At 41.4% G+C, this 12,594-nt stretch overlaps 1 protein-coding gene across 1 annotated transcript; it reads right to left on the bottom strand.

The window, feature by feature from the left end:
* Window positions 1-3,709: 3,709 nt before the first annotated feature.
* LOC124704001 lies at window positions 3,710-12,317 on the bottom strand. Its single transcript, XM_047236232.1, has 14 exons — window positions 12,161-12,317; window positions 11,476-11,566; window positions 11,281-11,365; window positions 11,101-11,185; window positions 7,706-7,775; window positions 6,718-6,787; window positions 5,973-6,018; window positions 5,646-5,895; window positions 5,150-5,355; window positions 4,929-5,003; window positions 4,724-4,793; window positions 4,539-4,619; window positions 4,345-4,424; window positions 3,710-4,248 (listed from the first exon to the last, which is right to left on the bottom strand). Exons 1-14 carry the CDS (start codon window positions 12,292-12,294, stop codon window positions 4,170-4,172), a joined length of 1,422 nt encoding a protein of 473 aa, XP_047092188.1. The 5' UTR covers window positions 12,295-12,317; the 3' UTR covers window positions 3,710-4,169.
* Between the last annotated feature and the right edge of the window lie 277 nt (window positions 12,318-12,594).

Consider the following 12,594-nt stretch of genomic DNA (forward strand, 5'->3'; position numbering starts at 1 on the left):
AAAGATAGTCAGGCCATCTTCAGAAGGACTGCCGAATTTTCCAAGCTTTGCATAGGTATGCGGAGAACGCCAACACACAAGCGGCAAACAGGGGGTATGTACAGGGACCAAGGAGTGAAATCCACCTGCCACCACCACCCGCAATTACCAATGCAAATCAACATCAGTTGCAATTGGCGGCACATCCATGCAACAATGGCGACTACATTAACACAACGGGAGCTGTGTCGATGATTCAGAAAGGCAAACCCTCGAATAGGGCTCAGAAGTTAATTTCGTGATAGGTATACTTGGCAGAGAAGATGCCTCCACCAACCATCGAGTACCTTAATTGATCGGCACAGGACATACGATTCACTCAAGCGGACCACCCACCTCAAGTTCCACGACCGGGACAATCAGCTATGATTTCACCGGCGGTGATTGCGGGGTTCGAGGTCTCGCGCATATTCATAGATGGAGGAAGCAGTCCGAACCTTATGTGCGCGGATACCTTGAGAAATATGAATATCTCTCTGGCAAATCTGGCACCAACGGACACGTGTTTCCATGGCATTACACCTGAGAAGCTGAACTATCCTCTGGGAAAGATCTTACTCGACGTACAGTATGGAACTCGAGAAAATTTCAGGAGGGAGAAGCTGGAATTTGAAGTTATCGATTTTCCATCATAGTATCATGCCCTCTTGGGACGACCCGCGTATGCCAGATTCATGGCTGTCCCGCATTATACATACCTGTTATGGAGGATCCTTGGACCTAATGGCCCAATCACAGTGAAAGGAAGCTTTGCTTTGGTAGATAAATGCGACAAGAATTTTCATAAGCTCTCTGAAACCTTCGGGATGCAGGCTGAGTATGAAGCATCCAAGCTCACCACCAACTACGACATGTTACCTGAAGGAGGTAGATCCTTGCAGGAGCAAGCTTTCGACACCTCCAAGAACTCTAAAGAAGTGCAGATTCACCCGATAGATCCCAAGAAGACGACAGCCGACGCAAAAAACATGGATAGCGCATAGGAAAGTTCGCTCGTCGAGTTCCTCCGTGAGCGCTGGGAAATCTTCGCATGGTGTCCAGCTGACATGCTAGGAGTACCCAGGGAACTTGCCGAGCACCCTCTCAATCTGGATCCAAGAGCCAGACCAATTCAAAATAAGGTGAACTTATTTGATGCAAGCATCTGCCCATATGCTCGGGGGCTACTCTTATCAAAAGCATTGTATATTTGTATATACTTCTGATAAGAGAAAAAGGTGAAAAAGAAAAATACAGAGTTGATCAAAATAAAAAAAATGAATTAGTGCTAGGAGGAACTAGACACTAAATGATATAGTAGAAGCGGGACCTTGCCGTGAGAATTTCAGAAATTCGTTCCTGACAGGATTCGAACTCTGGTCGTTGGGGTGCGCCACTGCGACCCCAACCACTGGGCTATGCCCACGTCCTCAGAGTTGATCAAAATAGATAAAGTTGAGCCTACAACCAAGTGCAAACACTCGGCTGTAGCCTCGGGGGCTACTCGCATCGGGAGCGCTGGTCGCGCACCCGATGAAATATGAGAAAGAAGAAAGATCGGGATATCAAGACAATATACAGTTACAATCGAAAGAACTTTCATCGTACATCTTCGAGTTATAAATAGCTCGTCATGTACTCCCATCGGGAGATCAAGATATTATGTCATCATATGACTCGAGTAGATACACCATTCCAGCAGCCGACAAAAGCACTCGACAATATATTCTCAGAGCGCGTCCGTCGTGGTAAAAACTCTGAATGCCGTAGTATTTTACGAAGGTAAGTCCACAGGATCCATCTTGTGTGGCGTGGTATCGCACCCGAATGCGCTCTACTACTTTATCTGTGTCAACAGACACGAAGAAAAATCCTAGCGGATGTGTTAGGTACTCGATAAAATATAACTGGAATTCGATTCACGATAAGTCCTTAAGCGGCGCATGTCGAATTACGCCAGTATCCCGAGTTCAAGTCCAGGGGACTTGAGCTTGAAGTAGATTTATGCGGATTTGCCCCAAGAGCAGTTAACTGGTACCTGATCCGTCAGATGAACCAACCCCATTTACCAGCATCCTTGTACAAAATAGACGTCAAACAGAAATATTCGACTCATTGGTATGTAAAAATATGCTCTGATTCTACATTGGAGATTTTGCTTGATTCTACGATTCAAACAAAATCTCGGGGGCTACTGACATAGGCATACCTAATGGGCCTGCCGAATAAGGTACCCGAGGAAATTTGGAGGCCTACGACCCGAAGCTTTCAAGGCCCGGAAGCCCAATAAATGTCAATATGGAAGATAGAGTTATTTTAGGGATTTAGAGTTATGTAATTGTACGGGAAGGACTTCGATAGTCTCCCGAAGTTTCTAACTTGTACGACACGGAAAGCCTCGGCTCCACCTCCTATATAAAGGGAAGCCGAGGGTGAAAGAAATGATTGAATCCATTGTCAACGTACCCCCTAATTTTCATAGTCGAGCACATTTTCGGCTGAACCTTCGAGATCTACTTGCCCTCTACTTTCTACAAAACTCAAGTCTACAATCTGTAGGCATTGACAAGTTAATCCTTGTCACCAGAAGCAGTCCCTCCAACGGTTACTTCCATCCTTCCCTTGGTCTCGCTATAGGTTTCTTTAAAACGTTCATATCGTTATTTGCTAACACCCGTATAGGGCTATAGGCATAGCCGATCGGAAGGGTATTTGAATAGTCTCTCCATGCACAAGTTGTCGTCTTTCCCACCAGATATACCAGCTCGATATTAGAATAATTTCTGCAAAACCAATATTCTCAAGTGCTGTAACACAGCCTCCTCTTCTAATGACCTCCTCAACCACCACAGAACCAGATTTGTCAACACTTTCTAACGTTTCTAACAAACCAAGGCAATTCCAAACCTCAAAATAACAAATGATTTATATCTGTCAACACATGTAATACTTTCTAACGTTTCTGACAAACCAAGGCAATTCCAAACCTCTTTTGCTCTTGCACAAAAAAATAACAAATGATTTATATCTTCGCAGCTTGAATTGCAGATCAGACATCGTCCTAAATTCGGAATATGTCGGTTAGCTAGTACCCCCTCGACGTGGAATCATTGCATAGAGCACCCTCCAACCAAAGATCTTTATTTTACCTAGAATTTCAAGACTCCACAGCTTTTCTCAAACCTCATTGTTTGCACACTCTCCGCAATATTCATGTTTCTATTATTCCGACCAAATTTGTGATCCATTTTTAGAAATAAACTGATCGCAATATTCATGTGTCGGTCACCCTCCCTAGCATTGCTAGTTGCCACACTTCCCACCAAAAATACAACCCTACCTCAACAATACCGTGCATAAAGGTGGTAAAGTTTACCAAACTATCGTATCACTTGTTTTTTACCAACCGGCAAGTAACATGTGTGAGTTAGTTAACACATAATGCCATCTTCGTTCTCTATCATGATTCAGATAAGACAGCATTAAGCTCAATAATGTTGTAACTTGTAACACGTGGGTTTTCAGCTTGGAGCAAATTTTACCGTGAGCTGTGGGTTACAAGATAACCTAAAATCCTTGATTTCATCATAACACGTAATCAGGCCAAAGCCTCTGAGCATTTTATAGCATAGCCTATATATACTGGGAGTCCTACTGGGAATGATTTCCTTCCAGACGAGACAGGCAGACATGCTCACGAGTAAACCCTTTACGACATGAAGGGCCACACAGCACTTCACCAAGTGGTACAATATTCCAATAGAAAATAGTTCCATCAGATGCCACTCTAGGAGAACTTCACTTTTTCTCACTCAAGGCCAAGGAACACAGTATTCAAACAACACGGACACACTTTTATTTACACTGAAACACGATCTAAGTAAAACTGAAACATCTATGAGGCACAAAAAGAAGCCAAAAGCCAAGGATGGCATACTTACAATACTTACAGAACATAACTGGGACCAGAAACCGCTCAGCAGCTATCTTTCCTTCCTTTTGGTTAGACAAGATATATTTCCCCATATTTGCTAAACTTTTCTGAAGTTGTGCAGATCTCAATCAGCTTAAAGTTGTGATCAAGCCCCATATGCACGACATCTCACAGCCCACATGTACAGATTTGTAATGTTCAGACCAGTCAGTGAAGTTTAAACATCATATACAGCCATGCGCTCATCAATGGGGTTACGGCAGATTGGACATCTCTTGCACTTATCCGAACAAGACCTAAACAACAAAGAAAATGGTAGTTTCTAATCAACAACACATTGAAAAGCCCAGTTGCAAAGATCGAAAAAAGTTACACAAGCAGTTGAATCGTACTTGCATAAAGTTCTGTGCCGGCAAGGAAGTAAGACCATGCATATTTCTCCTTCATAGCAAATCCTACAAAGTACCTTCTCCTGAAACGAGGAGTATTTGTTTGACCTTTTCAATAGAGAGAATGACAACACGCCATACAAAAAACTGATTTCAATGAAAAAAGGGCCAGGATAAGTCAGCGAAAGGGAAAGTACATTTTGAAGCCTTTCATATTCCTGCTGAGTAGATTTCGTGATTTCAGACTGCTCTCCCAATGCCGCTTGGAGTCTCCAAACCTGAAATAGAATAAGTAGGAAAGTTATTGCTTATGTTTATAATCCTAAAGTGAATAAAACTGTAATATGGTTAATGATTGTCCATAGAACAACAAAAGGGATACCTCTTCTGCTAAATCCTTCTTAGGCATTTTCTTTACTACCTCAGGCGGGTAGCCTGAGAATGTGTTGTACCTTCAACAAAGAAAAATAAACATACAGCTTCAGAGACCTTATAAACATTAGAAGCAATGACACATAGCAGCACCTTGAGCAAATTAACAAAATATATATGAACTCGTATGAACAAGATGAAATCGATAATTATACCCATTAGATTCAGTATAAAACAGCCGGGCCTGCTCTTCCTTGCTCCCTTCATCAATAGACCACCAACCAAGAAGCCTGAATAGCATATACAGATGCTACCTTATTAGAAATCGGTATGAAGGTGGAATATTATTATACTGCTCCATAGTGCCTCTCCAAAAATAAGCCAGCAAGAAAATAAATAAACATAATAACAGATCCATAGTAACTACCAGTTTTACCTTGAACCGTGATGAAGAAAAGCAAAGCAATCACGGACTTTTGATGATACAGTAAGGTAATTAGGACTAACTGGTCCATTACGCAGTAGCAGAACAACTTTCTCAACCAATCTTCCTAGTGAAAATAGGACACCAGCTCCTTGTAGAATAAATAGTGGGGAGAAAAGAGCAAATATAGGAATGTAGCGAGCACTAGGTGGTGTACCCTGAAAAAACAGACAGAATAAGTTACGAACAATGAGGTTATGAAGATCATTATTGATGCAATTCAGTTACTAGGAGGTCAAGTGTTTTTACTTTTTATTTAGCATCCTATTTAACTCCAGAAATATGTTCAAACCAGTTGCCAATGTTTTCAGTAATTCAAGCAACATGTTCTTTCAAAAAGAAAAGAGAAAAGTATTATTTCACTGGCAGTTTTTCATCTGCCACTGTGTCTAATAGTAGATATGACCCATTAATCTCAACCATAGTATATGACTTGAATGGCATGTACCTCTAACCGCATACAAAGCAAAACTTGGAAAACCACCAGAGGTATTTTCATGAAATGACCTCCTATGTCTGGAAGGCCACAAATTCTCTCGTGTTCATGGTCTTCCAGTGATGGGAGGACAAGACCACTCTCCCAATCACGATATCTAATCGCGGTTGACGACGAGCTAGCCTCCCCGTGAGTGGGAGGCCTATGAATCATGGGATTGAACCATCTTGTACAAACAAGAAAAGCAAAACACTCCGCAATCCTGTATAAACAAGGTGATATGTTAGACTATCAACCATTCCAGCTGTTAAATACAAATGTTATCAATATCAGTCTCACCCATAATTTATAAATAAATCCCACCATCCCAAAGCACCAACATCACCTGTCATATCCAATAAGTCACTATTAAAGCATAATATTGTGCAAAGTAAGGAGGCCCAATAAAAAAATGATTTTATATAGATAATGTTTTCGAAGATCTGATTGGATGTACAAAATGCTCAGGAAGTACTCCGTCCGTTCCATAATTCTTGTCGTGATTTTAGTTTAAATTTTAACCAAAACCACAACAAGAATTATGGAACAGAGGGAGTATGTAGACAGCTTCTACAACCTATACAGCAAAAAATCCTTCTTGGGAATCTCAGAACAAGATTGTCTCCCTTTCAAATCCTAAGTCGCCCTCAGAGAAGAATAATCTCACAGCGAACAGTCACCCTTCTACTCTAGTGAACAAATAAAGAACCTTTAGAAAGCCTAGGCATTTCATATAATAGGACCATAACAAAGACAAAGAGTATTGCCAAGTGTATAGAAATAAAGGTTCAACTATACAATGTAATACAGAAGCACAAAACAATCAATCCATGGAATCTTTGTTTTGTGCATCTGGATTACATTGTAAGCAAACAAAGAGTGTTGCTCTATGGTGAAGGACTCTGGGAAGAAAGATATGCCTCAGAACATCCACTTGCTTATAGTCATTAAGAAAAAAAATATAATATTTGTCAAAACAACAATAAAAAGAAACTCATTTTAACAAGTAACAAACTAACAATTAAAGGCAAGTCAGGATATTTACCAGACAACTTGAGAAGTGTGAAGGTTGTAGCAGCTATAAGAAACACCATAGAGATTGCGACCCAAAAATGCTGGTTACAAAATCAAAGTCATCTAATATAAGATAAATGTGTATTACTCTACTGTACGTAACAGAAAAATGGCTAGTGTTTTCACACTATGTGCAGTCAAAACTTCAAGAATTTAATAGTGATATACAACAGAAAAACACATGATGAAATTGTCCTTGAAAATTCCAAATCACTGTGTTTTATTGATTTGCACTAACATGCTCCTCCAGTCGAAAAAACTTGTCACTTGGATACATGAATATTATGTACTGTATTATATTTTGTGGAAAACGTCCATTTTTCAAGGTTCAACTATCACCCAAGTTTGACGTTCGACCATAAACACCAAACAGTCTAAAATAGACCGCTGAGCTCTGAAACGTCCGAAAACACAGGATTCCATCAATCTAGGAGGGTTTTGCACTTCTGCCCTGATGTGGCAACCAATTTGGCAAAGGGTTGCTAACAGTGAGAATTGCACATTGCAGAGTGAGTCTCTTGCCCTGGAGGGGCATTCAATTTGACATCTACAAGTAGAGTATCAAAGAGAATGAAATAATCCAACCATATATTTGGTGAAATAATAATTGATATATTTGTCAATTTCAGTTATTTCAGAGTACATTGATGCAAGATATACGAGCAGTTGGACCATGTTCCTATTTTGGGCTACATAGAAGCAATTCATATAAACATGCTTTAATGTGGAAGAGGCCATATTGATATAATGCATTGTAACATACCACTATATTATTTAATTCCAAACAGCGAAACAAAAGAGCTCGCTATTTGGTGCATGGCTTTCAAGTCTATAATTAAGTGGCATCGGCATCCAAATATATTTTTTGCATTTCTTTCCTTGTGAATGGAAGGAGATGAAGTAATTGTTTAATCAATAAAAGTTGAACTGTGATAGTTCAAAAATACAAGATAACTTACAGGAAGTGTTTCCCAAATAGCTTCGTCACTCATGCTTTCTTCATCTCCTGGCATTAGAGCTTTACACATTCTGAAAAATGGATATCCCATCAAAAAACATATAAGTTAAGATCCATACTTATTACAAGCATAATTATTCTAGTAAAATAACAAACAGTACTTTCGTTGTTATTGCAGAGTTCCATCAAAGGGGATCTTTAATTGAAGTTGCTGAGAAGGGATTGACACAACAATAGTTTAAAAAATGGATGCTAACATTTTAAATGATAATTGCTTATGTCTTAAGTACTTCCTCCGACCCATAATATAGCGTGTTATACTCGAGTGTTGGTTTGGACCTCAGGCTACATGGAGCCCTTTTTTTCAAAAAATTCAAAATGGTATTTCATAGTTTCAAAAATTATGATCAAATTTCTGGAGCTAGACAATAATGTACTCTGCGACTATGCAAAAAAGAAATACGAAAGACTCAATATTTCAGGTTGTACAAGGTTCACAAAACTATGGATCTGAAATAGTGAACAGTACAGATTTTGAAACCTCCAACATTTGTCAGAATTTTTCATTTTTGTGTAGCCTAGTATACAATGTATTTCATCTGAGATGTGGCACAGTGGTAGAGTACATCATTGGCTACATCTATAAAAAATCAGAATTTTTTGAAACTATAAATATCGAATTCAAATTTTGAAAAAGAACAGGAGCCATGTAGCTTGGGCTACATTTGGGGTTTCCACAATATACTCCTCCTATATTGGTTGTAATAACATCTTATATTATGGGTCGGAGGAAGTACTTCTTAAGATATAAGCAATAATATATTGGTGAATGCTTATTTTATTAGTAACACAATAAGGGTGGATGCAAAGTACATTTATATTTCAATAGAGCTAGATACTATTGATACATTTAAATCGGAATGGGGCTGTAGAGCTATTATGTTTACAGCTCTTAATGCTTATTACTGAAACATCGTTGCATCTTTGACCAATACGCACCTTTGTGATCTATACCCCTAAAAGATAAACCATTCAGAACTCTCTTTTCTTTAATTAATGTGAGAATTTTGAGTCTCTTCAAGAGAACATGGAAGCTATCTAACATAGTTTAGAAAAACACAATAGTTGAATTGATTTACACGTGCTGTCTGACAACTATGAAAAGGCAATTTTAACAGTCCACAACAAAAGTTCTTCAAATTTAGAAGCTATAAATTTGCAACCAACAGAAGCAAAATCAGAACTGTGATTACAAGCAATGTTGTCAGAATGGTGATTCTGAATCGAATCGGAACCTCTATGGTAGAGTCGCAAACTGTAGGATCTTAACTTTTAGAATCGTAAAATCTTAGATTCTACTTAGCAGAATCGATGAATTGGTTCACTTAATTTGGGTCGTATAGTCGTAGAATCGCATAGCAGAATCATGATTCTGACAAGATATAACTGAACTCTAAAATGAGAATAAAGTGTCGTTGACATTTGTCTCCAACCGCTACAATAAGCAACAATAAGCAGTGAGATTGAATGCAGATTCCACGCATGGGTGCATCCACAACCACTTACAAAAGTGCACGTTTTTACATTTACAAAATTTGTTGAGGAAATTGTAGATATAGAACATGCTATAACATGTGCACTTTAAATATGTATGCAAAAGTATGACCATTAATAAATTATACAAAAACAATTACATCTGTAGTTGCTACACTTGAAAATAAATCTTGCGTTATTAGTGAGGTTACCAGCCATGTTGTACAGCTTTGAAAACTTTTTCATAATTTTTTCTAATGTGCAAAGTCTATTTAGTAATATACTGAAAGTGCATCCATGTGCATGAGGTCGTTCCCTGATGAAATTGACCTAGGAGAATGGTTTTCGTGAGAGTTGGGGTTGCAAGAAAATGAATCTAGCTGCTTCTGATAGGCGAACCACATTAAAAAAATGGGTAGTTCATTTCTCTAGATAAGGTGTTCATTGACTTGGAGAAGGCCTACGATAAGATACCGCGACACGTCATGTGGTGGGCCTTGGAGAAACATAAAGTTCCAGCAAAGTACATTACCCTCATCAAGAACATGTATGATAATGTTGTGACAAGTGTTCGAACAAGAGATGGCGATACCGATGACTTCCCGATTAAAATAGGACCACACCAGGGGTCAGCTTTGAGCCCTTATCTATTTGATTTGGTGATGGATGAGGTCACAAGGGATATACAAGGAGATATCCCATGGTGTATGCTCTTTGCGGATGATGTGGTCCTAATCGATGATAGTCGAACGGGGTCAATAGGAAGTTAGAACTACGGAGACAAACCTTGGAAAGTTGGAATCGAAAGGTTTTAGACTTAGTAAAACTAAAACTGAGTACATGATGTGCGGTTTCAGTACTACTAGGCACGAGGAGGAGGAGGTTAGCCTGGATGGGCAAGTGGTGCCTCAGAAGGATACCTTTCGATATTTGGGGTCAATCCTGCACAAGGATGGGGATATTGATGAAGATGTGAACCACCGGATCAAAACCGGATGGATGAAGTGGCGCCAAGCTTCTGGCATTCTTTGTGATAAGAGAGTGCCACAAAAGCTAAAAGGCAAGTTTTATAGGACGGCGGTTCGACCCGCAATGTTGTATGGCGTTGAGTGTTGGCCGACTAAAAGGCGGCATGTTCAACAGTTAGGTGTGGCGGAGATGCGCATGTTGAGATGGATGTGTGGCCACACGAGGAAGGACCGAGTCCGGAATGATGATTTACGAGATGAGTTGGGGTAGCACCGATTGCAGAGAAGCTTGTCCAACATCGTCTAAGATGGTTTGGACATATTCAGTGCAGGCCTCCACCAGTGCATAGTGGACGGCTAAAGCGTGCTGATAATGTCAAGAGAGGACGGGGTAGACCACACTTGACATGGGAGGAGTCCGTAAAGAGAGATCTGAAGGACCAGAGTATCACCAAAGAACTAGCCATGGAAAGAGCCGCGTGGAAGCTTGCTATCCATGTGCCAGAACCATGAGTTGGTTACGAGATCTTATGGGTTTCACCTCTAGCCTACCCCAACTTCTTTGGGAATAAAGGCTTTGTTGTTGTTGTTGTTGTTCATTTCTCTAGATTTCCAGATATAGTCTAAGCAGTAGAAAGCTACAAGATATGTAAATAGCACGAGCGAACTAGGAGCAGGAAGCAGAAATGTACATCATGACAGCTTTCACCTGTGCTAATTACCTAATCAGGAGAAGATTCAACAATCTATATCAGGATTTAAAAAAATTAAGCCAGATCTTTTTACAGGTAATATCCAGAGTATACTGCATCTGTATATCCACTAAATTCATATATGTAAAGAATGTAAATTCGGTACTAGTATTCTAAACAACAGAATGAGAAATAAATGTTACCTAAAATTGTCGATGAGAATGATCACTTCAAAGGTGAGCAGAGGGAGGAACACAATCTTCATATCAACAGCTGGTTGATTTCTAACTGGGCAAACACAAAAGGAAAGAAAAGGTGGGGTTCACAGAATGGAGTGGAGCTAACAATGACGGCTTCATCCATCTAGCGGCTTCAGAACGTACCTCTTAAGCTTTCAAGATAAATGCAGAGAAGCAACTCGAACGCAATCAGCAGCGGCGCCGCGACGACGGAATGGCAAGGAGCCCACTGCGTGCGTGCAGGACACGCGCTTATCAGATCCAACGCGTGGTAAACGAACAATACTCGCAGACAGAGATGCAGCAAGCTTAAATAGGGAAATCAGTAGTGAATCTTACATGTCGCCCGTGAGGCAGCGAAGGGGCTGGCATTGAAAACCTTCCGCGGGCTGCGACGCTATGGAACAGCCATAGCGGGATGAATATGATCCTGGGAGATGGAAGTAATGAGCATTCGGTATTAGGGTTGTCACGAACAGACACACACACAAGCCAGCGGTGTACATGACAGCTATGTTGCATTAATTTAATTCGTCTGTATTCTGGTAAGAGCTCGATAGTTTCCCAAAACACATAGACATTGCGAACAGCAAGATATGTTGAGGTTTCAGAATTCAGCAGGGAGGCATAGGGTAGTTGAGCACAAGAACAATGAGAAGCCGGACACCAGCGCCGCAGGAATTGAAGAGCAAAATCAAAATCACCAATGGCCCATCACACGCAACTCCCCCACCCTCATTCATAGAAAGTCGTAGCCCCAGAGCAGACCAGTCCACGGCCCCAATCTAGCCAACACAAAGAGGCAGCACCCAATCCGCCCTCTAGACCGCATCTACGTACATCCCGGGGGAAACAGAGCAGCTGACGCAAATCACGAGAGTCAGTCCACGCGTACCAGCAGCAGCCCCATCCCAATCTCATCCCCAACTGTAGCAGTCCACACGCAACCAGATCGACTCGCGACGACGGGCCGAGGCGGGATCGGGGGAGGGGGAGAGGCCTAGCTAGGGTTTAGATGGCATACCACCAGGAGTAGTCGGTGCGGCCGTCGACCCTGAGCGCGAGGAGGAGCGTGAAGCAGAAGAGCGCGGCGTGCGCCGCCGCCGCCTGCGCCGTCTTCCCCACCCCGGCCCACGTCTGCGCCCGGCGCCGCTGCATCTCCCTCTCCTTCTTGAGCAGTCAGCAGCAGACAGAGCCGCCTCCGGTTCTCCTCGTGGTGGCGGTGGCTGCTCCCTGGGACTTGTGCCTTCCTCTCGGGGGCAGTAATGGTGGGGGGAAAGCGGCGAGGGTTTCTCTGGTTTGTTTACTCTTTGGCGATGGACTAGGATGATTAACAGTAGGATTGAGGCCTTCCTTGTGTTGTCTCTACCTCCGCTGTTTGCTGAGCAGAAAATTCCGGTGTGCGGACGCTGACGATGGAATGTTAATCTCTCCTCTCGGGGGAGCGGATTGGGTTTC

The sequence above is a fragment of the Lolium rigidum genome, chromosome 3 (genome assembly GCF_022539505.1).
Source record: "Lolium rigidum isolate FL_2022 chromosome 3, APGP_CSIRO_Lrig_0.1, whole genome shotgun sequence".
In the NCBI taxonomy this organism is placed as follows: domain Eukaryota; kingdom Viridiplantae; phylum Streptophyta; class Magnoliopsida; order Poales; family Poaceae; genus Lolium; species Lolium rigidum.